This window comes from Quercus robur, chromosome 6 (assembly GCF_932294415.1).
Source record: "Quercus robur chromosome 6, dhQueRobu3.1, whole genome shotgun sequence".
In the NCBI taxonomy this organism is placed as follows: Eukaryota; Viridiplantae; Streptophyta; class Magnoliopsida; order Fagales; family Fagaceae; genus Quercus; species Quercus robur.
The window spans coordinates 26,162,173-26,184,550 of record NC_065539.1 but is presented as its reverse complement, the minus strand read 5'-3'; the positions used below and the strand labels follow the sequence as shown (position 1 = coordinate 26,184,550).

The following is a 22,378-nucleotide window of genomic DNA, read 5'->3' as shown; positions in this document are numbered from 1 at the left end:
ATTTAAAAAAAAAAAAAAAAAACCCTAACTATAAATACTCACTTTTCTCCCAAATCCCTCAGACCCATTCTCTCACCCTCTCATTCTCTCCCAAGCCGCCTCCCATTCTCTGCCTCACCCTCACTCTCACTTAAGCAAGACAGCCGGTGCCACTGCTTCGCCTCCCATGCTCAGATTGCCGGTGGCGCCGCTGCTCCTTGCATGCCTCGCCTCGCCTCGCCGGCGCCGCTCCGTTCTCCACCTCGCTGGTCTTTCCTCCCTGGCTCCTTCACCTTGCCGCAGCCTGTAGGCGCTGCTGCTCCTCCCTCACCTCGTTAGGCACTCCTCCACCTCACAAGGCCACAACTCTCTCATCTCCCTCACCTCGTTGTGAACTCAAGCTTTTGTAGTGAAAATCGTTCTTTTTGTTCAAAGAATCAAATTTGTAATTTCCAATTTAAGTGCTATTTTGGTTGAATAGATTGACTTGTTTGATTTGACTTTGTAGGGTCTTATTGTTCAGACCTATCTTGTTTTTGCTTTTGATGTGGGGAAATATTGTAATGAAAAAAAAAAAAGGGTTTTCCGATCTGTTGGTTTCTGAGAAAATAATGGGTTTGCTTGAGTGTTCTTTTTCCCCCCCTGTTTGGTTGCCGAGAAAATCAACATTAGGCAAACTTTTTTTTTTTTTTTTTGATTGGGCCACAGAATGGGCCCTGAAGTACCACGGCCCAACGGGACCCGTGGAGCCCGCGGGGCCCGGCGGAGGCGGGTCCGGGCCCCGGAAAGAAAATCCGTTTAGTAAACGGGCCGGGTCTGGGCTGTGGGTCTTGACCCGCGGGTCGGGCCCGGATATGGAAAAACCCGGCCCGAACCCGACCCGTTGCCATCCCTACTAGTGATAGAGGATCACCCTGGCGGATCCCTCTAGATGGCCTGATATTGCCATATGGCTTCCCATTAATAAGGATAGAAAAAGAAGGTGTGGTGATACACCCCATCACCCAAGTAATCCAAGTGACCGGAAAACCCAGCTTTGCCATAATACCCTGCAAGAATTGCCACTCAACACGGTCATACGTATTACTAATGTCAAGCTTCAATGCAAGAGAGCCTTTTTTGCCTTTTTTCTGAGAGTGCATGGTATGTAAGGTTTTGTAGGCCACCAATACATTGTCTGTAATGAGTCTCCCTGGAACAAAAGCACTCTGGGTAGGGGTTATAACACTTGGGAGAATCTGTTTCAACCTGTTAGCCAAAACTTTGGAGATAATCTTGTAAATAACATTACATAAACTAATAGGGCGGAAATCAGACATTTTCTCAAGTGACTTTATTTTAGGGATCAACACAATATGGGTATGATTTATAGCAGGATCCATGACACCAAAATTAAAATAATCCAGGACAGCATTAATAACACTCTCACCCACCACATGCCAAAATTTTTGGAAAAAAAGTGCATTCATACCATCAGGCCTAGGTGCCTTGGTTCGCCCCATTCGGAACAATGCAGCCTTGATTTCTTCAGCAGTAAAATCAAAAGTTAGCTCCTGTTGCATTTCTAGGGTCAACTTGTAAGGCACAGTATTGAGACAATCATCAATCTAGGAACATGTACCTGCAGTAAACAAGTTATCAAAATAGTCAACCGCCACCACAGTTATATCTTCCTCCTCCTCTACCCAATCACCCTCAGAGTTCTTTATCCCCTTTATATGATTTCTCCTTCTACGCTATGAAGTCTTTAAGTGGAAAAATTTTGTGTTCTTGTCTCCATGTTTCAGCCAAGCCACTCTAGATCTCTGAGCCCAAAAAATCTCCTTCTTTAAAAGTAAGTCATCCAATGTTTTGCTTACACCCAGAAATTCAGCTCGTACATCTTCAATAGTCTCCTTCATATTTAACAATTCCAACCTTTTCTGCAATTGTTTAATTTCCTCAGTATTCAGGTTTGTTTTAGCTGAACCCCAAGCCCTTAAAGCCTCACCACAACACTTTATTTTCTGTTGAATCAACCCTAACTCGTGATCCCCATCCTCACCAACCATCCAGGCCTCTGACACAACCTCCTCCCAAAGCAACCAATTTTCCTCAAACTTAAAGCCTTTTCTACCCTTTCTCGGCTTCATATGTTCTATCTGAAGAATAATGGGAAGGTGGTCTGACTCATGAGGAGGAAGATGAGTTATAGAACTTAGCTAGAACTTGTCTCTCCACTCCTTTGTTGCAACAACTTTGTCTAGCCTGAGTTTTGTGTTTGCATCACCTGGTCTTTTATTATTCCAGGTATATGGATATCCTTTAAACCCCAAATCCTCCAACTGGCAAACCTCCAAGGACACACGGAAAGCATCAATTTGGCTCGTTTGAGGCGGTCTTTTGCTAAGCTTTTCTGTAGACTAAATGATTGCATTAAAATCATCAATGCACATCCAAGGTCCCCCCACAAAAGTTTTAAGATGCTCTAATAATTCCCAAGACTTGTATTTCAAGTGTGCTTCAGGCCAACCATAGAAACAAGCCAGCCACCATTCAAACCCATCTTCTTCCTTCACGTTCACTAAGATATGATTATTTGTGTAATTAATTAAATCTAACACTACCCCTTCCTTCCAAATTAAAGCCAACCCGCCACCCATATCCGGTTTTTTAACAATCATTTTATGCGGATAAGGCAACTCACCATACAATCTATTAAACCCTTCCCTATCCAACCTTGTTTCCATTAGAAAACACACATTGGGAGCTTATTCCCTCACTATTTTGCGAAGGTTTCGACCTGTCCAAGGGTTCCCAAGCCCTTAGCAGTTCCAACTTAAGAATTTCATTGCTCCCGGCAAGGATGGTCATCCACCCTCGCCGATCCATCTACAAGAGTTGAAGATAATTTCCCACATTTCACCTTCTGAACTTCCTCTACATGTGACATAGATAGATTTGAGTATTGCTCACTAACTCTCTTCTCTAGCATTGGACCTTCAAAAGCTTTAGTGAAGTTTCCTAGCCCATAGTCCATCCTCATAATTCTAGTCTAGGTAGATTTTTGTTTAGGCCCATGATGCCCGTTCAACCTAGCTCCCTGGTCTACTTGTGGCATCTCCAAATTTGGTTCCAAATTACCCACACTTGAGCCCACACCATCTGACATCAGCTTGTCCACTACCCCTTTTTCCTCATAATTTTCATTCAAGTTGCCCACTTTCGTATCAGCATCAGTAGGACCAGATTTGCGTTTATCCACAACCTCTAGGGGTACCATATCATCATCAACCTCTTCTATTCCTTGTTTCTCGTGACACACCATTTGACTGCTCCCCTCTATCCCTTGATTTTCGGCCTGATCAGCATGTTGAGAGAAATTCTCTCCCAGATTTTCGGACCTCCATGCACCAGCCTCTTCCTTACATGGTGGTGATCGCTGTCGGCTACCTGCAACCTTCAGCCAATCTCCATATTGGTATTCTATCTCCCCACCATTTTTTTCCATAGCATAGTGCCTAGCACAATGGCGTAAATCATGTCCAAGAAGGCCACAATAATGACAGAAAATAGGTAACCTCTCATATTTAAACGTTACCCATGTGCGTACCCCATCAGAATCTGAAATAAAACCACCACGCCTCAAAGGTTTTGAAATAGGCAAAGCAACCTGGACCCTCATGAAAAAATTCTGCATATCTTGTCGTTGATGTCTTTCAACATCTTCCACATTACCTAATCTACTCCCTACTTCAGTCGCTACTTTAGCAGAAAGCATATCAAAAGGAGCTCCCCAAATCTGAACCCACAGAGATGCACACTCCAATTTCAGATTACTTGCTATCATCCCCTTATGCAATCTCTTGAGCATCAATAGTTGATTATCAAAACACCATGGTTCTCCTTTCAACACACGGTTCAGATCAAAATCACTCTAAAACTTGAACTGAAACAGGTTCATTCCCACCTCAACAATCTGCAGGCCAGACTGCATTCCCCATACTCTTCTCTTTGTTGATAATGCTGCCCTTTTATTAAACGCCTTGCAAGTCAAAAATTTGCCGATTAAACTCAAGTTGCAACTCTTAATCTCAGGTAACCTAGCCTTCTCATATATCATAATAACCTCTTCCTCCTCTACTGTAAGCTTCATATTCCCTAATACCAGAGTGAACAGGCGCTGTCAAAGAACTAGAAAAATCGAAAAAAAACAGACCCTCAGGTTGCCCTAAGGGAGGGAGATTCTCGTTAGAAAACGAGAGAGTAGACTCCTACGTGAGGAGAGAAACCCTTGCCGCCTCTGACACTTCTTTTTAATCAAACTGGCAATTGAAAAATATTTGGTCAAACACTTTTTTTTAGTAATGTTATGGCTACAATTTTTTACAACATTTTTACAAACCGTTGAGGTGACAAATTTTTATTTGGGTCCACCACCAACATTACTTTTTTACTTACAAATAACTATGCAGTACATCAGCTGGTGGTAAAATTTTCTGTAGTTCTAACATATCTGCATATATCTATATTCTATACTATATATAAGAATATATCTATAATTTATACTTTCTATAAGAGGATTTCCCTTTTTCAACTAGACTTTTACGTGGTTCAAAAATTCTCTCATTAATGAATGTCAACTTTATTTAAAAATAGGGTCATAAATGTCAAATAACAAATTTCATTTTGAATTCAAAAAGAAAATTCCTAAAATTAATGATTTTTTTTCTCTTCACGTTCAAAAAAAAAATTACAGTTACTACTTATTTCTAAAGTTGATCCTTTTTATTTGTTTGAAAAATAAAATAAAATATTTTTAATAATGCTAGACACAATATTTTTACAACATAATCTTGATGATAAGGTAAAAAGGCAATGTTAGGAGATAAAAATGTTGTGGACGCATCACTATTTCTTGTGACTGGTTTTGTGCATTTGGGCGCATATATCTTCCTAGTAAGAGCCCAATTAGTTTTCTTTAATTTATATGGGTTTAACCCAGAACGGAACCGTGTACATTTAGTGCAATTCCCAGCCCATGAGTGAACGAAAACGTTTAGCCCAATAACCATAATAAAGAAAAAAACGTAGCTTCGTTGGTTGTCATATTTATATCTATCCCTAACTAGGGCTTTACCTACGGGAGAGAGAGAGACATTGAGAATGGCAAACACAAATACTCCCACTACAATGGCGAGGTCGTTCCTCCAAGTGGCGGCAACAGAGGAGGTAGCTTCACCTCTGCGTGTAGTACAGATAGAAGGATTGGTCATATTGAAGATAATAAAGCACTGCAAGGAGTTCTCACCTGCTTTAGTTACCGGTCAGCTTCTGGGACTCGATGTCGGCAGCGTTCTTGAACTTACCAACTGTTTCCCCTTTCCGGTAACCACCAAATCCCTTCCTAATTCTCGATTGATTGATTGATTTGTTTAATTTCTTTTGGTTTTTAATCTTCTTCTTCTTATTCTTTTTAATACATAAAAAGATCAGGGAAGAGGATGAGGAAAACGAAGCTGAAGGTGCTAATTACCAGCTGGATATGATGAAGTGTTTGAGGGAGGTTAATGTTGACAATAACACCGTTGGATGGTATCTCTCTTTTCTTTACTCTTAACATTACTTTACTGCTACTACTTCTGTATTCTTCTTTTTTTATATGATTAAAAATAAATCAACTCTTAATTTAAGACACTAAATGGACTGTTTTTAGGCGGGTTTGGTTTCGATTTTCTAAATGGGATGAGTTTGTATTTAATTTGGTTAAGAGCCAGAGGATTTGGGTTTGGAAACCTGACCTGTTTCTGTTGCCATTCCTATTTGGAAGGGGTGAAATTGATACTATTGGATTTAAATTTTAAGTATTAGTTTTAACACCAATGAATTAATAAATGGTCCACCCACCATTTCACCACTACACTTTTGCACACCAAACATTATACTTATGTCCATCTCCAACCATGTACTAAACATTCCCCAAATATTTCCCCGGCCCCAATACTCCTTCAAAGACTCATCCGTGGTTATTCTTGACTACCTTCATTGTCAACTGTCCCCACTCTTCACCATGTTTTAAACAAATAACCCGTCTCCATAGCTGGCCCCCTTCCTCCTCAAAATTTCATCCAATCAATAACTGATATTTCTCCTTTTGCCTTAATAGCCCAATCTATTTTATTAGTGAATACAATAAAACCTTTGCTTTTCTTCTTTTGGTTGAGACAATGATTACATATTTCCTCATGTTATGTTCTTACCTCAGTCACTAAAGGTGGCCCTCAAAGTTAATTGAAGCCGTTGGATTGCAGAGGTTTACACAAGTGGCAGCGTGCTTCTCAACAAAGAGCTGCTTTTTTATAACATATAATTTTAGTGGGGCTTCAGTGTGAATAATTTTCAATCTTTTAGTAGTGTCTGAATTTTACTGATAAAATATTATATTTTTTTTAAGGGATAAACTATGATAAGGGGTAGTTCCACATATAAACAGACACATGCATTATATATAAGTATGCGTGCAAACAAGTGTCGTATTTGTGCATATGTATGCAACGAGTTGATAGAATGTTAGGCATGGAGATATTGGTTGAATTCATGCTCTTATACTCCTTCACTCTATATAGTGAATAACTTCTCTCTGATTTTACAGGTACCAATCAACATTGTTAGGTTCATTTCAAACGGTTGAATTGATTGAGACCTTCATGAATTACCAGGTAATTGTTATATATCACTGTTCTATGTATCAAATACATGCCATTTTTTTTTTTTATAAGTAATGATTAATTATATTAAACTTGAAAAAAAGGCGAAAACAACAAATACAAGGTGTTCATGATGGTGAACACAAAGAAAAACAGCAAACAAAGACAGCAGAAAAAACTAAACTTAACGGGCACAGCTAAGGGAAGAAATAAACTCCCGAATAAAAGTATAGTTTGAGGAACCCCAACACCTAGCCCATTCAAAAAGAGTACTTAGACTAAGAGCTTGTAACTGATCAAGCGATTTTTCTAAAGCCTCAAAAGAGCGCCTATTTCTTTCTATCCAAATAACCCACATCAAGCAGCCAGGAACCAAATTCCAAATATCCGAAGAAAATTTCCCAAACCAATTGTTCCAACAAAACACCAAACTCTCCACTGAACCTAGCATGACCCATTGAATCCCAAAAACTTGTAACATTCGCACCCACAAAGAGTAAGCTACAGGACAGTGAATAAGAAGATAGTCCACAGATTCCGCAGAACAATAGCACATACAGCACCTATTTGCCAATGGGAGGCGACGGAGCATCAAATTATCCAGGGTAAGAATCCGACCATGGGCAGCAGTCCACAAGAAGAAAGCCACCCTTTTAGGAACCTTAACTTTCCAAATCCCCTTCCAAGGGAACTTAGAGAGAGAAGTACCCCTGATCTTATTATAAAAAGACTGAATATCGAACTTGCCATTCCTTTTAAGATTCCAATGAGGACTATCCAACCAACGCCTCTAGGAATTTGAGACTGAATGAAATTTAGGAAGGAGAAAGCAGCTTCTAATTCCCTCATGAAAATTCCTATAGAATCTCAAGTTCCAGAAACTAGTACCCCCGTCCTCCTGATGACCCAACAAATCAGAAATGTAGGCTTCCTTGTCATGAGAACACGCATATAACTGGGGATAGAGCATTTTAAGTGAGGTGTCCCCAACCCACCTATCATGCCAAAAAAGAGTGCGAGAGCCATCCCCCACCACAAGAGTCAAATGCTTGGAGAACTTCTCCCAACCGTCATTAATACCACGCCAAAGGCCACACCCATGAGATCTTCTACAAACTTTAGTATTCCACCCCCCTTGACCCTCTCCATATTTGGTGGCAATAACCCTACGCCAAAGATGTGTTCCTTCTAGGCCAAACCTCCATAACCATTTTCCTAAAAGGGCTTGGTTAAAGTGAACTAAATTCCTGACCCCCAAACCACCCAACTCTAGAGGTGAGCACACCTTCTCCCAAGCCACCAAAGAATGTTTAAAACACTCCTCCGAAGACCCCCACAAAAAATTCCTCTGAATATGCTCCAATTTGTTAGCCACAGCTACAGGGATGGTAAATAAGGAGAGATAGTATGTAGGAAGACTAGAGAGGGTACTCTTCAAGAGTGTAAGTCTACCACGCTTGGACAAATATAGACGCTTCCAGGTGTATGATTCTTGTATGATTTTGCCCTTGAAGTTTGTGTTTTTATTTGAATACGTTTTTGTTTAATGAAGAGCTACAAAATGGTTGTCTTTGATTCTAAAATAAACAGTTTTCCATCATCTGAGAGAAAGAAGAAATAGTGCCATTGTGCATTAATTTTTCCATCATCTAGCGGAAAGAAGTAATAGTGCCATTGTGAGTTATCAAGGATTATCATATAATCATCTTATTTGTAATGACTGGAGGAAAAGCACTGGCCACATTTGCATTATACTCCAAAAGGACTAGTCTAGTTACAATTGAGCCATTGAGGTTTTGTATTTATTTATAAAGCCCAAATCAACTTAGGATTTGCCTGATGTGGGACTTAGCACACATCCACACAACATACACTCAACTAATTCAAAATCAATTGGGTGAATCGCATTATTGGCATAATAGCCTAATAGGTGGGTAATCAACATCCATTGACACTGCACTAGATTATGCACTATACCTTTTTATTGTTTTCATTTTTAGATGGTGCATTGGCAATTGACATCATATTAAAACAGGAAAGAAGGAAAAAAATGCTAAACTATAATTTTGAACCCTATACGTTTTTTTGTTGTTTCAATTTTTCTCCTATTTTTTTAATTTTCAATTTTGGCATTCAATTTTCAAAATCAAGGTCCCTCATTATTACTTGTGTCAATTTTGTCTCCCAACTTTCAAAATCAAGTAAAATTTGTTCTTCAACTTTCAAAATCAATTGAATTTTATCCTTTGAAGTTCACATGACTAAGGATAAAATTAACTAGATATAAATAATTGCAGGTTGAAATTGACATTATTAATAGTTTGGGGACGAAATTGACACAACTAAATGTACAAGGATAAAATGGAAATTACCCCATTGTTGAAGAACTAAAAGTGTTTTTTGGCCCAAAAAAAAAATGGTAACCAAAAATGAAATTCTTGAATATAATTTTTCTAGATGATCGTTTATTTATGGAGGCTGATGGATTTTAATTAATTAATTTTTTTTTCATGAGAGTTTATTTCTAAAATGTATTTAGGCCATTTGTTTTTATTAGGCTAATGGGTTTTTGATAATTGGATTATTCAGGTGCTTCCTTGTTTTTTTTTTCTCTCCCTAAATTAACTCTACTTTCTATCTCTCATTCTCTGTTATCCTCATTCTTCTTTCTTTATAGCCTAGGCATTGTGGTTTACATAACTTATTATGGTCCAAGCAGAAAAATGTATAGTACAGCTGGCTTGTATCTGGTGCAAGTTAGGGTGGGAACATCTGTTAATGTCGAGGCTGGTTTTATACACACAAGATAAATGCTCAATACGAATTAAAACACTAGTGGTGTCTCATCAATGATATTAATTTCAAATTACACGCGATGAGTAAAATTATTACTCATTCTAAATAGCTGTCCGTATTTTTTGCCAGTGGGTTGTAGTCAAAATGGTACTTCCGTGCCCCTTAAAAAGAGGTGATGGTTGTGAGGTCACAGTTACCAGTCCTGTCTGTTGGATTAGTGAGTTAAATTTCCAAGCCAATGAAAAAAGAGCTCTGATATTAAAGGCGTAAATAACTTGTGTTTTGATTAGCTTATTTCTATTAACTTATTAAGCTTATTTACTTATGTACAGGTTTACAAAGTTTCATTTTTTCTAACTTAACTTTTAGAAAATAAGCACAAAAGCTAACTAACTGTTCTAGGATGGGTGACCTTCTAGGAAATCCTCATTTTGCACCCCTTTCTGATGCAGGACTGTTAAGGAAGTTCAGTACTATACTAGGTTTCTTGATGAATTCATGAATAAAGAGTGATGTTTAAGATCCTAGGTTTTCCTAAGCATCACACCTAGGGTTCCTTGGCATCACACCTCGGAGAAGTTTGCATCACACAAACAAAGCTTAAAAATAAGCTGCTGAATTTTATTAATCAATCACAATATTCTGCCATAACATTACCACAAAAGAGCCTTTATATAGAGGCTATAGTTATCCTTTTCCTGGTAGAACTTGGACCTAGGAAGCATGGGTGCGGATTCCGGTTCGGGCGTGGGTGTGGGTGCGGGTGCAGTGCAGCGACTCAGCAATTTTTGAAAAAATAGAGTGCGGGTGCGGCAGGATACGTTTATTAATAAATTATTAAATATATTTTTATTTTTATTTTTATTTTTTATATATTATTAAGCATATTTTTTTATATAATGGTAAACATATATCAATTTAAGAGAGGTTACCGGCTTTTATATATATATATATATATTAAAAAAATTATATATCTTTAAACAAATTTTCTAAATGATAGTAATTAACTATCAAAGTAACCACAAAGATGCAAATAATAGGATAATTATTCCTTTTTTTTTATTATTATTTATATGCTATTGAATAGAGTGCATTTGTAGGTTTGTACTTTCCAAGAATTTTCCATTTTCCAATTTTGCTTTTTCACTTCAACCCACGTGACTCCCTAGTCCCTGCCCCTACTAATTCTTTTATTTCTATTAACTATCTCACCTCACACCACTTCAATCTCACCATTTCAAAGTTCAAACCCACACCATGAAGTGTGCCTCTTTCCTGGAACCCATTTATTCTTGTTCTTCTTCTGATTTAAGGCTCAGAACCCACTTCTTCTTTTTCTTGATTTCACTGTGCCTCTCTCTCTCTCTCTCTCTCTCAATGTTCATTGTTTTGTTTTGGATTTTTTTTTGTGGTTATATTTGATGCCATTGGGTAGAATAGAATTAGTGAAACTCAAGAAGGGAAAAAAAATAATGAACATTGAGAGAATCATAACACTTTTTTTTTTTTTCTTTTCTGAAACACTTATTTCAGCCCGTTTCGGACTGAATCAGACCATATTGGGCCGAATCAGAAAACGAGAAAAAAAAGGATTTGCCACGGATGTGTGTGCAGCCGCGTCGATGGCCGCACGGTGCGTGTGTGTGTGTCAGACTCGGGTGCAGCGCCCTGGAGCTGCACCTGTGCTTCCCAGACTTGGACTCTAAATAACCTATTCCTAGAATGAATAGGAATGCTAATAATAATTAAATAAAAGACTTAATAATATGCAAACATAAAATAAGACTCATGGGCCTTTGGTACGGCCAAGGACAGCCCATTCCAGATTTCTGGAAATTACCAAATTGCCCTTATTTTAATAGAACTTAATTAAAACTGATTCAGTAGCTTCTCAACCTAAAAGACTTAATACTAATAACTAAAATGACCTATCAAAGGTGCTAAGAAGGTCCTGACATCAAAACTAGACCACAATTCTTGAATCTTTGTATATTTAATCTTCTTTTTCCTTGAGCTCTTCCTTGTCTTCATCACTTTCTTTACTTATACTTATTCAAGAAAAAAAAACTGATCTAGATTTGCCATGTATGTAAGTCTTAGACAATAACTTGAGTGAATTGCATAATTCAGTCTTTGGGTTAGAGTTTTGTTGATGAAAATTTTCTAATTTACATTTTTGTTCGTCCAAATATGTTGTGGACTTTATTCCTTATAAGCTTGGCTCTCTCTTTTTCTTAGTATATTTGTCATAGATAAATGATTCTTATTAAGAAGTTAAATGTGGTTGCAGGAGAATATTAGACGCTGTGTGTGCATAATCTATGATCCGTCAAGGTCCAATCAAGGTGTCTTAGCTCTCAAGGCCTTGAAGCTTTCTGATTCATTCATGGAGCTTTACCGCAGTAACAATTTCACTGGAGAGAAGTATGAGATTTTTTCTGCTATGAAGATACTGAATGAAATTGAATTATTAGATGGAATCTCATTTCTTAAATCTTTCTGTATGATAGGTTGAGGGAGAAAAACTTGTCTTGGGTGGATATATTTGAAGAAATACCAGTAAGCATCTTGAGTTTCACCGTTTATTTATTTATTTATTTTTTTTTTGGAAGAATAATGTGTTTTTGTATTTTGATTCTATGTTTATGCGCATGCATTCAATTATTTTGTGCAAGTATTTGAATGTTTCACATGATAGCCAGTTTATGTGCTTCATTTTTGTGATGGACTTTTATAGTCCTTTGAGGACTATTGAAGACCTCCACATTTTTTATGATATCTGATGGTGGATGATTTGGGATTTTTATTTTTGTTTTTTATGTGTGGATGATTTATGTGAAGGAACTTATTTAGATAGAAACTTTAGTTTCCATTACGTCTTGATGTTTACACTGCTGCTTGCACTAAACAGATCAAAGTTTCAAATTCTGCCCTTATCAGTGCCTTTATGACAGAGCTAGAAGCGGATACACCCGTTACCCAGGTAACATATGATCTATTTCTGGAAATTTTTTGAGTTCTAGAAAAATCATCTCCCTGTTCTAATTTTACTCTGATTGCTCTTTTAGTGTGATTATGATCGTCTACAATTATCTAGCAACCCATTTCTGGAGAGGAATATGGAATTTCTGATTGAATGCATGGATGATTTGTCAATGGAACAGCAAAAGGTCTGAATTCTCTTTCTCCAAGGTTCTATAGTTATGCTTTGTGGCTTGCTTATCCTGATAGTGTGGTCTCTTCCAGTTCCAATTCTACTATAGGAGCTTGTCGCGTCAGCAATCCCAGCAGCAAGCCTGGCTTCAAAAGAGAAGGTAACTTATTAGCATATAATGGACTGGATAATACTTTGCTATGATCTTTCATGTGTCCCAGTACCTCAAGGGGGTAGCACAATTTATTGGGGACCATGCCTCATGAAGTGGAGGTCACTAGTTCAAATCTCCCTTTATCCCTCCCCCTTGGGCCAAAACATATCAGAAGAAAAAAGCACATGTCATGGATTTGGAGCTCTGATTGGTACAAATTCTGGTAGTTGTTTTACAATGCTAACATTTATTTTAGAGCCTGATACTGATATGTAAGTGACAGGCTCACAGGCTTTAGAGAAGCCCAACCCTATTCTAAGTTTCTAACAATCAGCATTTAGTTTACAATTTATCTGACTTACCTTTAAACCCATTCCCTGGTCGAGTAGGTCCCACAGTCCTTTCAACCAGATTTTCATCTGTAGGGCCCATTGTCTGGTGCAATGGAAAACATCTTGCTCTGCCAATTTCAAGTGAATGAGTTCAAGTCTTCAGAGTGATCTCTTAGAACCACCCATCTCAAAACCTCACTTAAGTAGAACCAGCACTGGTTAATGACCTTTTTAAACAATATAAGTTCATGGGTTTTATATTAGATAAAAATGAGCCCCCTGTTTCTCTAAATAGGGACATTACTTACAAGAAAGCAAACTTCATTTCAAAGAAGAAATAATTATTTGATTTAGGGTGCTTTTGGGATCCGCTTATTTTGCTGAAATTGAAAACTTTTTGCTGAAAGTACAATAGATGAAGGTAAAAGTTAGCTGAAATAGTACAATGAGACCCATGAATAGTACCAAAAAGTGCAGTGAGACCCATAAATAGTAGCAAAAATAAGCTGAATAATAAAATAAGTTGTCAAAAATAATCTTTACCAAACGGACACTAAAACTCATACTCCATCCTCAAACCTGAATGTCTTGTTAATGATGTAAAATTTATTAGGCTAAAATATAAAGTTGACCTTCTAACTTTTTTCAGATTTCATTTTAGTCTTCTAAGTTTCAGATTTATTCAATTAAGGTCTTTTCATTAACTTTTATTAAAATTTTTTGAAAAAAAAAAATCTGGAAAATATTTTTCAATCATTAATTGAATTTTTTTTAATTTAAAAAATTTGAAGAAAAATTTATAAAATTGAAAAATTAACCACAACATATAATAAAAGTTGATGGAAAAGCTTTAATTGAATAAACTTGAAAGTTAGAAAACTGAAATATATAAAAGTAAAGTTAGAGGACTGAAATGAAATCTGAAGAAACTTAGAGGGTCAGTTTTGTATTTTACCCAATTTATTATTTATATTGCATTGGAGATTGATATAGGTTAAAATTTCCTTTAGTGTGAGGTCTAGCTCTTTTGGGTTCACATTTTGTAAAACATAATTCAAGTTTGTGTGTTTCAAATGTAGCCAAAATAAGTTTATTTGCAGATTGTCATTAAGATTTAGAAAATAAATCTGAAGCCTTGACTTAGGAAAGGAAGCTTTTGGGAGCTAATGGCATCTAGGTGATGCCCCAGCAAATGGGCTTTCTTAGGCATAGCTATGTGCGAAGGATATTTGTTGTTAGAAGTGTGAGATTAGAGATTTTGATTTACAAGAGGAACCTGTTTTATTGTCTAGTAAATTTGGACAATGAGAGGCTGTATGGTTGATGAGAGTTCTGTTATGCATGTTATGGTTATTCATGAGGTGTTCTTTATGGACTTTCTATCTGTTACTCTGGGAGGGTAAACCACAAACCAAGGAGCAATTCTAATATGCAAAATGATATAGAAAAAAACTATACGTATTTGATTCCACTGTGTGTTTTACAGGGCGGAGAATGCAGCAAGAAAAGCTGCTGGAGAAGAGCCTTTACCTGAGGAGGACCCTGCAAATCCCATCTTCAAGACAGTCCCTGAGCCATCACGATTGGATAGCTTTCTCATAACGAATCAAATGGCTAACTACTGCAACCAAATTAACGGGTATGTTATAAATCTTAAAAACATGAATAGATTTTCCTTTTGTGCCTCTTCCTTAAAACAAGGGAGCTTAAGAATAATTTTTGCCACAAGTTTCAACTTTTCTCATTTTGATTAATTGCCTGTGTAGATTCCAATGAACTGTTAACTTTTTAGTTATATGTGATTGAATAGACATTTTCTAACTCAAATTATACGCATGGCATGAACCCTTTTGAGCTTTTGTTAATGGCATGAAATACTGATTTTGTCTTTACTATTAACCTGACTTCTGCCCCTTCTACTGTTTTTTTTTTTTTTTTTTTTTTTTTTTCAAATATACATTAGAGGCTATACAAAAAAAATTCCATTTGCTTGGAATTGGTCATCTTTTTATGAGCGTCCTTTGCAATGTGTCTTTTACAAAGTTGTCATGATCTTGACCGGAGTGATTACTATAACTAAAATGTAGTCTTGGATTTATGTTGGGGGGAGTGAGCAAGCCATAATTTTTCATTCTATTTGGTTGATTATATTTAAGGCAAAATGCAGTGTTTCAAGAAATGACTATTTGCGATTAATTCAAAGTAAAAGAATATTAATATGACAAACCTGTTTTTGTTTGTGGTTTCTCCCTCATAACAATGCTAAGAAAACTAGAATTTGGGCCCGTGATATCTTTTTTATAGGCCTTATCCCTCTGTCTCAGTTTTCTGTTACGTCTGTGATTGGTAAATCTTTGCTGGCTTCTGCACTGGACCAATGATTTTTGGCGTTTATTGATGCTTTATCTGTGGACTACAATTTTGCAGGGTTACGGGGCAGAACTTCAGTAGATTGCATTTGATGAAGGCGTTGCATGAGAATTGATTTATTGTCACTAGTGAAGTACACTCTTTAGTGCCTTGTGCACTTTTTGGAATGTTTGTTGAAGTAGGAAGAACAATTTTTGGTAGTTGGTATCCTTATTTGAAGATGATATGGTGTAGAATTGCATTTGTTTTCTACTGATTTCATTTCTGAATAGTAATATTAAAATATGGCAAGCTTCTCAATGCAACTGACGATGTAATTTTGGAGGTTTTATCTTGAAATGATAATTACAATCCCCTCTTTTCTACTCAAGTTTAGTGAAATGATTTGGCAGAGAATGATGGCTTAGGGTTTGTTTGGATACAGCTTATTTTGTTGAAAACTGAAAATTGAAAATATTGTAGCAAAATAATTTTTGCTACTGATTTCATTTCTGAATAGTAATATTAAAATATGGCAAGCTTCTCAATGCAACTGACGGTGTAATTTTGGAGGTTTTATCTTGAAATGATAATTACAATCCCCTCTTTTCTACTCAAGTTTAGTGAAATGATTTGGCAGAGAATGATGACTTAGGATTTGTTTGGATACAGTTTATTTTGCTGAAAACTAAAAATTGAAAATATTGTAGCAAAATAATTTTTAAATGCGTAAAAAATTACTGTTTACTCTTTTTTACTGTTCATATGTCTCATGAACAGTGCACCAGGTGCTGGTTTTAAAAAGAAAAAAAAAAAAAAAAAAAGCTGAAAACGTGCAAACCTTACAAACGTAAACGTGAACGTGAGCGCGCTATCCAAACCGGGCTTTAAGGTTTGGTGTATTTATTTATGTTGAATAATCTTTTGGTCATTTGGTGTAAAATTGTAAGGGGTGCTTTTTGAACTGTCTTAATAGTTGACCATATTGGTTGGCCCTTGCTGTTGCTGTTAGGCATGTGTAGAGTGTAATCATTTGCCGGATATGCCAAGGTTTTCTCTGCTGTTAGAATTAATTCCTGGGCACATTGTGCCTGTCCAAACCCGTGTAGAAGATTAGGTATGCTTTTTAGTTATTTTCGTCATAGGATCTTTTACCCCACTTCGAGTCCTGAGCCAAGAACTCGAAGTAACAAGGTGAAGCTGGTTGGCAGTCTTTAACTGATAGCGTGATGCTTTGCACTCATACTTAAAAGATTGTGTTGGGGTAGTAAAAATGTGTTACATTGAAACTCAGTTCTATAAAGAGCATGCTTATATTTGTTTGCTAAGCTCAAACTTAATTGTGGAGCTTATTAAATAGACTAGTCAAACTTGAGCCAGTAAGGCTCAACTCGATAACTTAATTGTACAAATGACGTTCTATAATTTCCTTTGTATTCAGCCCAATGACAATTTTTGCTTAATACTAATCATGACATTCTATTATCAAACCCCTCAAGTTTTTATGGTTATGAATCATGACACACAGAGAATTGTAAGACATTCCGTGGCATAATTATTACAGAACAAATATGGGGTCAACAACTGATGTTGGAAGTCACGGATTGAATTTCATTTTTGAATTCAAACACGTGAACTCTTTTTTTTTAAAAGAAAACTTTTTATATTATTTATAATATTACTATTTTTGAATAGATAACAAGTATAATTTAATTATTCATCAAAAGTTTTTTTCTTATGCTATAATAATCAGCAATTTATGATATACTGTACTATATATCTGGGAGAATTCTTTCAATATTTTCACTCTAGCCAAGTAAGCTCCATTGATGTGGGGGTTATGATATTTTGGGAGCATGTATTTTAATTTAGTGGCTTATACGCCCCGTGGCAGCAATGCATTAAGCAATAGAAGCATCAAAGTTTGGCCTTCTGGGTTAGAGAAGCATCATTGTACATTCTTCTGTTGTTGGTTTGACGTGAAAAAGTAAAAAAATTCTGATTTGGAGATGAAAAAGGTAGCCAATAAACAAAGGAACAGGGAAATCGTTACGTATCAACCATCAACAATACCTAGCAACAGGGCAAATCTCGTGATCAAGTTGAAGTTGTGTTGTCTATTCTATTTTTTGTTTTTTGATTGGGTCACGTGAATTATTGGCACAGGTTTTGTGGTGGACAAATTGTGACAAGTGGTGCTTGTTGATGATAAACAACTTCTATGGCTTTTGGTTCACAAGCTAACTTGAATATATATATATATATATATTTTTTTTTTTGGGGTGTTGTGGGGGTGGTCTTGTCCCATTCACGAAATGGATTGTAGTTCAGATGTTTTGTGCACTCACACCTTCTTTTCCTTCATAGTTGAGACTTGACTTGAGATGCTTCTTTGAAGTTTGTGATGGCCATTCTCAAACAAGACGTGATGTTGTAGAATGTAGGGTACCAATGAACACCTTCAGATTAGTAAAATTTAACCTTCAGTATGAAATGAATTCATTTCAAATAGAGAATGATTCTTTTCCCAAAAGTTCATGGCGCAACTTGTGAAAACGAGTGTTCGAGTAGCTAGGCCTTGTTATGAAGGCCGGGTCTATTATGCATTTCTATTATATATTTTCCATAATAAAATTTTTCGACTTACAAAACAAATCTTTAGATACAATTCACATTGAAATAGCAAAATCAGTCCAATTGTTATTCAGAAATTGACATTATAGGATTCTCATAAGTAAATGCATCTGGAGTGAGAATTCGAATACACCTAGCTATCATTTGTATAGTTACATCACACTTCAAAAAATAAAAATAAAATAAATAAAAAAGGTATATTTCCGTAGAAGTTTGGAGATAGATAAATGAATAATGAAAGAACAAAATGATTGATAACTCAATTTTGACATTGAACATGGTTACAATAAGTACAGGAAATTGCCAATAACTAGTAAAGCATTCTTATCAAATGAAAAAGAAGAAAAATAAGAGACTCAAAACAATGAGGAAACCTTTTTGTTGTTCTAGCTAGTTAAGAGAAGAAAAGAGATGTTACAATGCTTGAAATTGAATGGATGATGATATTAGTATAACTCCATTCTCTGTGGAACTGGGGTCTTAATGACTTGCAGTATTTGCACCACTTCTGTCATTGAGGGCCTGCTAGAAGGTATCTGAGAGGTGCAAACCAGAGCCAATTTGAGAACTGGCAAGACCTCATCTTCCTGGTACTCACTCATGCTGTGATCAACACACTCCAACACATTCCCTTGCTCAAGCAACACCCTCACATGGTCACTCAATATCACAACATTGTCTTCTCCATATTCCACAGGTCTTCTACCTGTCACAAGCTCAAATATCATCATTCCAAAGCCATAAACATCACATTTTTCATTAACCCTTAAGCTCTGGCATGCTAGTTCTGGTGCCACATAACCAAGTGCACTCTGAAATCTGTTACCTATTATGTGCTTCTCAAGCTTTGTTAGAAGCCGGGCCAGTCCAAAATCTGATATCTTTGGGTTGTAATTCTCATCAAGCAAGATGTTGCTTGGTTTTAGGTTGTAGTGAATGATGGGTGGACGGAAAGAATGATGCAAATGTGCAAGTCCCTTTGCTGTTCCAAGCAGGATTTTGAACCTATTGGCCCAAGAAATAGATGGGGTTGAAGGAAGCCTTTCATGTAGTTTGGCTTGTAAGCTGCCATTGGGTGCATACTCCGTTACCAGCAGCTTTGTTTGAGGAGTCCAGTAGTATCCCATCAGTGCTATCAGATTCGGGTGCTTTGCTTTTCCTAAGATTTTAACTTCTCGATCAAAGTCCTCGGGATATTGGATTATATTTGAGGTAGCAAGCTTTTTAATTGCTACTATTCCTCCTTGTGCTCCGAATGAGGCCTTGTAAACTGTTCCAAAGACTCCACTGCCAATCTCAGAGGCCTTGTTAAGTAGAGATTCTGGATTGCTAATCCAGTCAGGGGATGACCCTGAATCAAACATAATGAGCTTCCCTACAGGTGGGCTTGCTGAGCGGGAAGAGCTTGAGCACATGCTTTCCAAGGCATTGTCCACAAATGTGAGCCTTTGCCGGGCGGACACATTTAGTAAGGTGATAACAATCACCCCAATTGCGATTAGTATTGCTGCTGAAATTGCTACAATAGCAGAAACACTAAGGAACTTGTGGTGACCGAGTTGTGTGGACTTGGAAGATCTGTCTCTTTGATTATGATCACCCATTTGATTCCCGTAGGCATTGGGGTCAAGGACTAGAGGCTTTGGAACATTCATCTTACATGGTCCCTTCAACAAGGGTGAGCAGATACCCAAGTTTCCCTGCAAGGAACTTTCATCCAGGCTTTGAAATATACCCCCAACAGGAAGCCTGCCTGTGAGCCTGTTGTAAGATATATTTACAGCAAGTAGATTTTCCAATCTTCCAAGCTCTTGGGGTATCTCTCCGCTCAGCTCATTGAACTCCAAATTTAAAATCTTCAGCCTTTTCAACTCAGAAGCAGACACTGGAATCGAACCACTCAAATTATTGTGTGACAAGCTCCTGCATAAAAGTAATCACAGTTGGCATATAAAAATCAAATAACAAAATTTAGTTACTTAGGTCTTGCAGTTTAGGTTCCCAAAATTGAATCCAATCACATGGTTGTATTGCCCAATGTAGCAAAAACAGTGCTAACTTTTCCAAGGGTAATGAAATTTAACCATATGATTCATTAATCATTGCAACCACATGATTGAATTTAATTGAGGAACCTAAAGTGCAGCTGCTAAGTAAGGATATCTTAGTTTTAGCCCAAACCAAATTAATATGCATTGCTTGCACAAATTATAATTCATAACATAAACTATGAGACTTACAGTAAGTAGAGAGATGTACAATTCCCAATATCTTCAGGAATGGGCCCCGTCAATGTATTGCCATCCAATTGAAGAATTCCCAAACTTCCTGAGTCACATATATCCTCAGGGATTGGACCGAATAAGGCGTTGTTACGAAGATCTAAGATGGTTAAGTTCTGCAAGAATCCGAGCTCTGGGGGCACCATGGATTGTAGTTTGTTCCATGATATATTCAAGTATGTCAAGCTAGAGAAGAGACCCATTTCTGCAGGCATACTTCCTGTAAGGTTGTTCCTGGACAGATCCAATGTCCGTAGAGATTCAAAGAGCCTACTCGAACCATGTGGGATTGAGCCCATTAATGCGTTTTGTGAAAAGTCTACTTCCTCCAATCCCAGATCAAACAGACCCTCCGGTATCATACCATGAAAATTGTTAGACCTCAAGTTGATAACAGACAAGTGAGTACAATCAGCCAGTAACATTGGAATGTTTCCACTAAGCTTGTTATCAGACAAACTCAAATAGTTTAGTGATTTCAAGTAACCAATTGAAGATGGGAGGCTCCCAGTGAGACCATTGTTGGAAAAGTCTATATATTGCAGACTGCTCATGTTAGATATCCACTGAGGGAAAGAACCTGTGAACATGTTATTTGAAGCCCTGAAAAAGGTCAAAGAGTTCAGCCTTTGCAGTGAATCTGGCAGTGGTTCTGTGAATTGATTATCACCTAAATCCAACCTATTCAAGTGAAGACATAGTCCTATATCAAAGGGTAGTGGTCCTGAGAAGTGATTACCCTCTAAAAGAAGCTCCTTTAAGTTATGGATGGCTGAGATTCCTGCTGGTACAGACCCAGATAGTGCATTGTTGGAAACATCCAAAATCCGAAGCCTTTTCAATGACCCAAACCAGGAAGCAAAATCTAGGTTCCCAGTGAAACTGTTTTTGGAGAGATTAAGGTAATTCAAAAAGGAGCAACTAGAGAGTGTACTTGGAAGTGACCCCTCAAGCATATTCTCTGCTAAAGACAGGTAGCGCATAGAAACGCAGTTTTGAAACAGATTATCAGGGACAGGTCCAGTGAATGAGTTCTTAGAAAGATCAAGAAATCGAATAGAACTCATATTCACAAGTGAACTGGGAATGTTGCCTGAAAGACTATTGTGACTAAGATTAAGTCTTTCAAGGCCAGAAGTGAGAGTAAGTTGGGGACTAATAGTACCAGAAAAATTGTTACGTGAGAGTGAGAGTACCTTCAAGTGTTGTAACTTCTCGAGCCCTCTTCCAATTTTGCCAGATAAGCCTAGGCCATCAAGTGAAACCTCGGAAACACGACTGGTGACAGGGTTGCACTGAATGTATTCCCAAGAGCAAGGGGAATCATCGTCTTCGTTCCATGAATCGAGATACGAAGAAGGGTCATGAAGGTCTGACTTGAAGACAATAAGGCCTAAAACATCGTCGTTGAGTTGGACAGGGACCCCCATCCCCATGCAATATTGTTGCAAAGAAGAAGTAGCAGCAGCAAGAAGTAGCAAATGGAGAAAACCCATCAAAGTTATCGTCATTGTTGTTGTTATTATTCTCTTTTGATGAACTCTCTCTTTTCTCTCAGTTTCTTTGATAAGATATGGATATGGCTATTATGGCTAGGCCAAGAGAACATAGCCTTCTATCTTGAGGATTCGTACAGTACTGGAAAGAGAAAACGATGTTACTATATGGTCACGAGAGAGATATGGAGAGACTATTAACCAAATTGGAATTAGCGATAGCCTTTGTAAAATGCCAAAACTGCCAATAAGTCAAGTAAAGAAATAGGAGGAGAAATAGAATGATATGAAATGCTGAGATGAGAGTCTGAGACAAAAGGGAAACAGATGGTCCAACATAGCACCGCTCCATGACAATTTTCCCAGCGAATTTCTTGCCTTTGGTTTTGTCGCTTCCTTTGCAGCTTATCTTGCTGGCTGCTGCCCTTTTTTGAATTATGAATATCTGAATGCACTTTCTGATTCTTTTACCTTACTTCCACTTCCACTTCCACTTCCACAGTATATATATTTTGG

General features: G+C 37.3%; 2 protein-coding genes across 2 annotated transcripts; one reads left to right on the top strand and one right to left on the bottom strand.

Moving 5' to 3' along the window:
• Positions 1-5,079: 5,079 nt before the first annotated feature.
• On the top strand, positions 5,080-15,841 carry LOC126733396 (eukaryotic translation initiation factor 3 subunit H). The gene is made up of 10 exons (XM_050436696.1): positions 5,080-5,346; positions 5,450-5,553; positions 6,611-6,677; positions 11,752-11,885; positions 11,972-12,020; positions 12,373-12,444; positions 12,530-12,631; positions 12,708-12,775; positions 14,588-14,740; positions 15,529-15,841. Exons 1-10 carry the CDS (start codon positions 5,125-5,127, stop codon positions 15,584-15,586), a joined length of 1,029 nt encoding a protein of 342 aa, XP_050292653.1. The 5' UTR covers positions 5,080-5,124; the 3' UTR covers positions 15,587-15,841.
• Positions 15,842-18,332: 2,491 nt separating this feature from the next.
• On the bottom strand, positions 18,333-22,112 carry LOC126733395 (probably inactive leucine-rich repeat receptor-like protein kinase At3g28040). Its single transcript, XM_050436695.1, has 2 exons — positions 20,325-22,112; positions 18,333-20,007 (listed from the first exon to the last, which is right to left on the bottom strand). Exons 1-2 carry the CDS (start codon positions 21,875-21,877, stop codon positions 18,531-18,533), a joined length of 3,030 nt encoding a protein of 1,009 aa, XP_050292652.1. The 5' UTR covers positions 21,878-22,112; the 3' UTR covers positions 18,333-18,530.
• Positions 22,113-22,378: the final 266 nt, after the last annotated feature.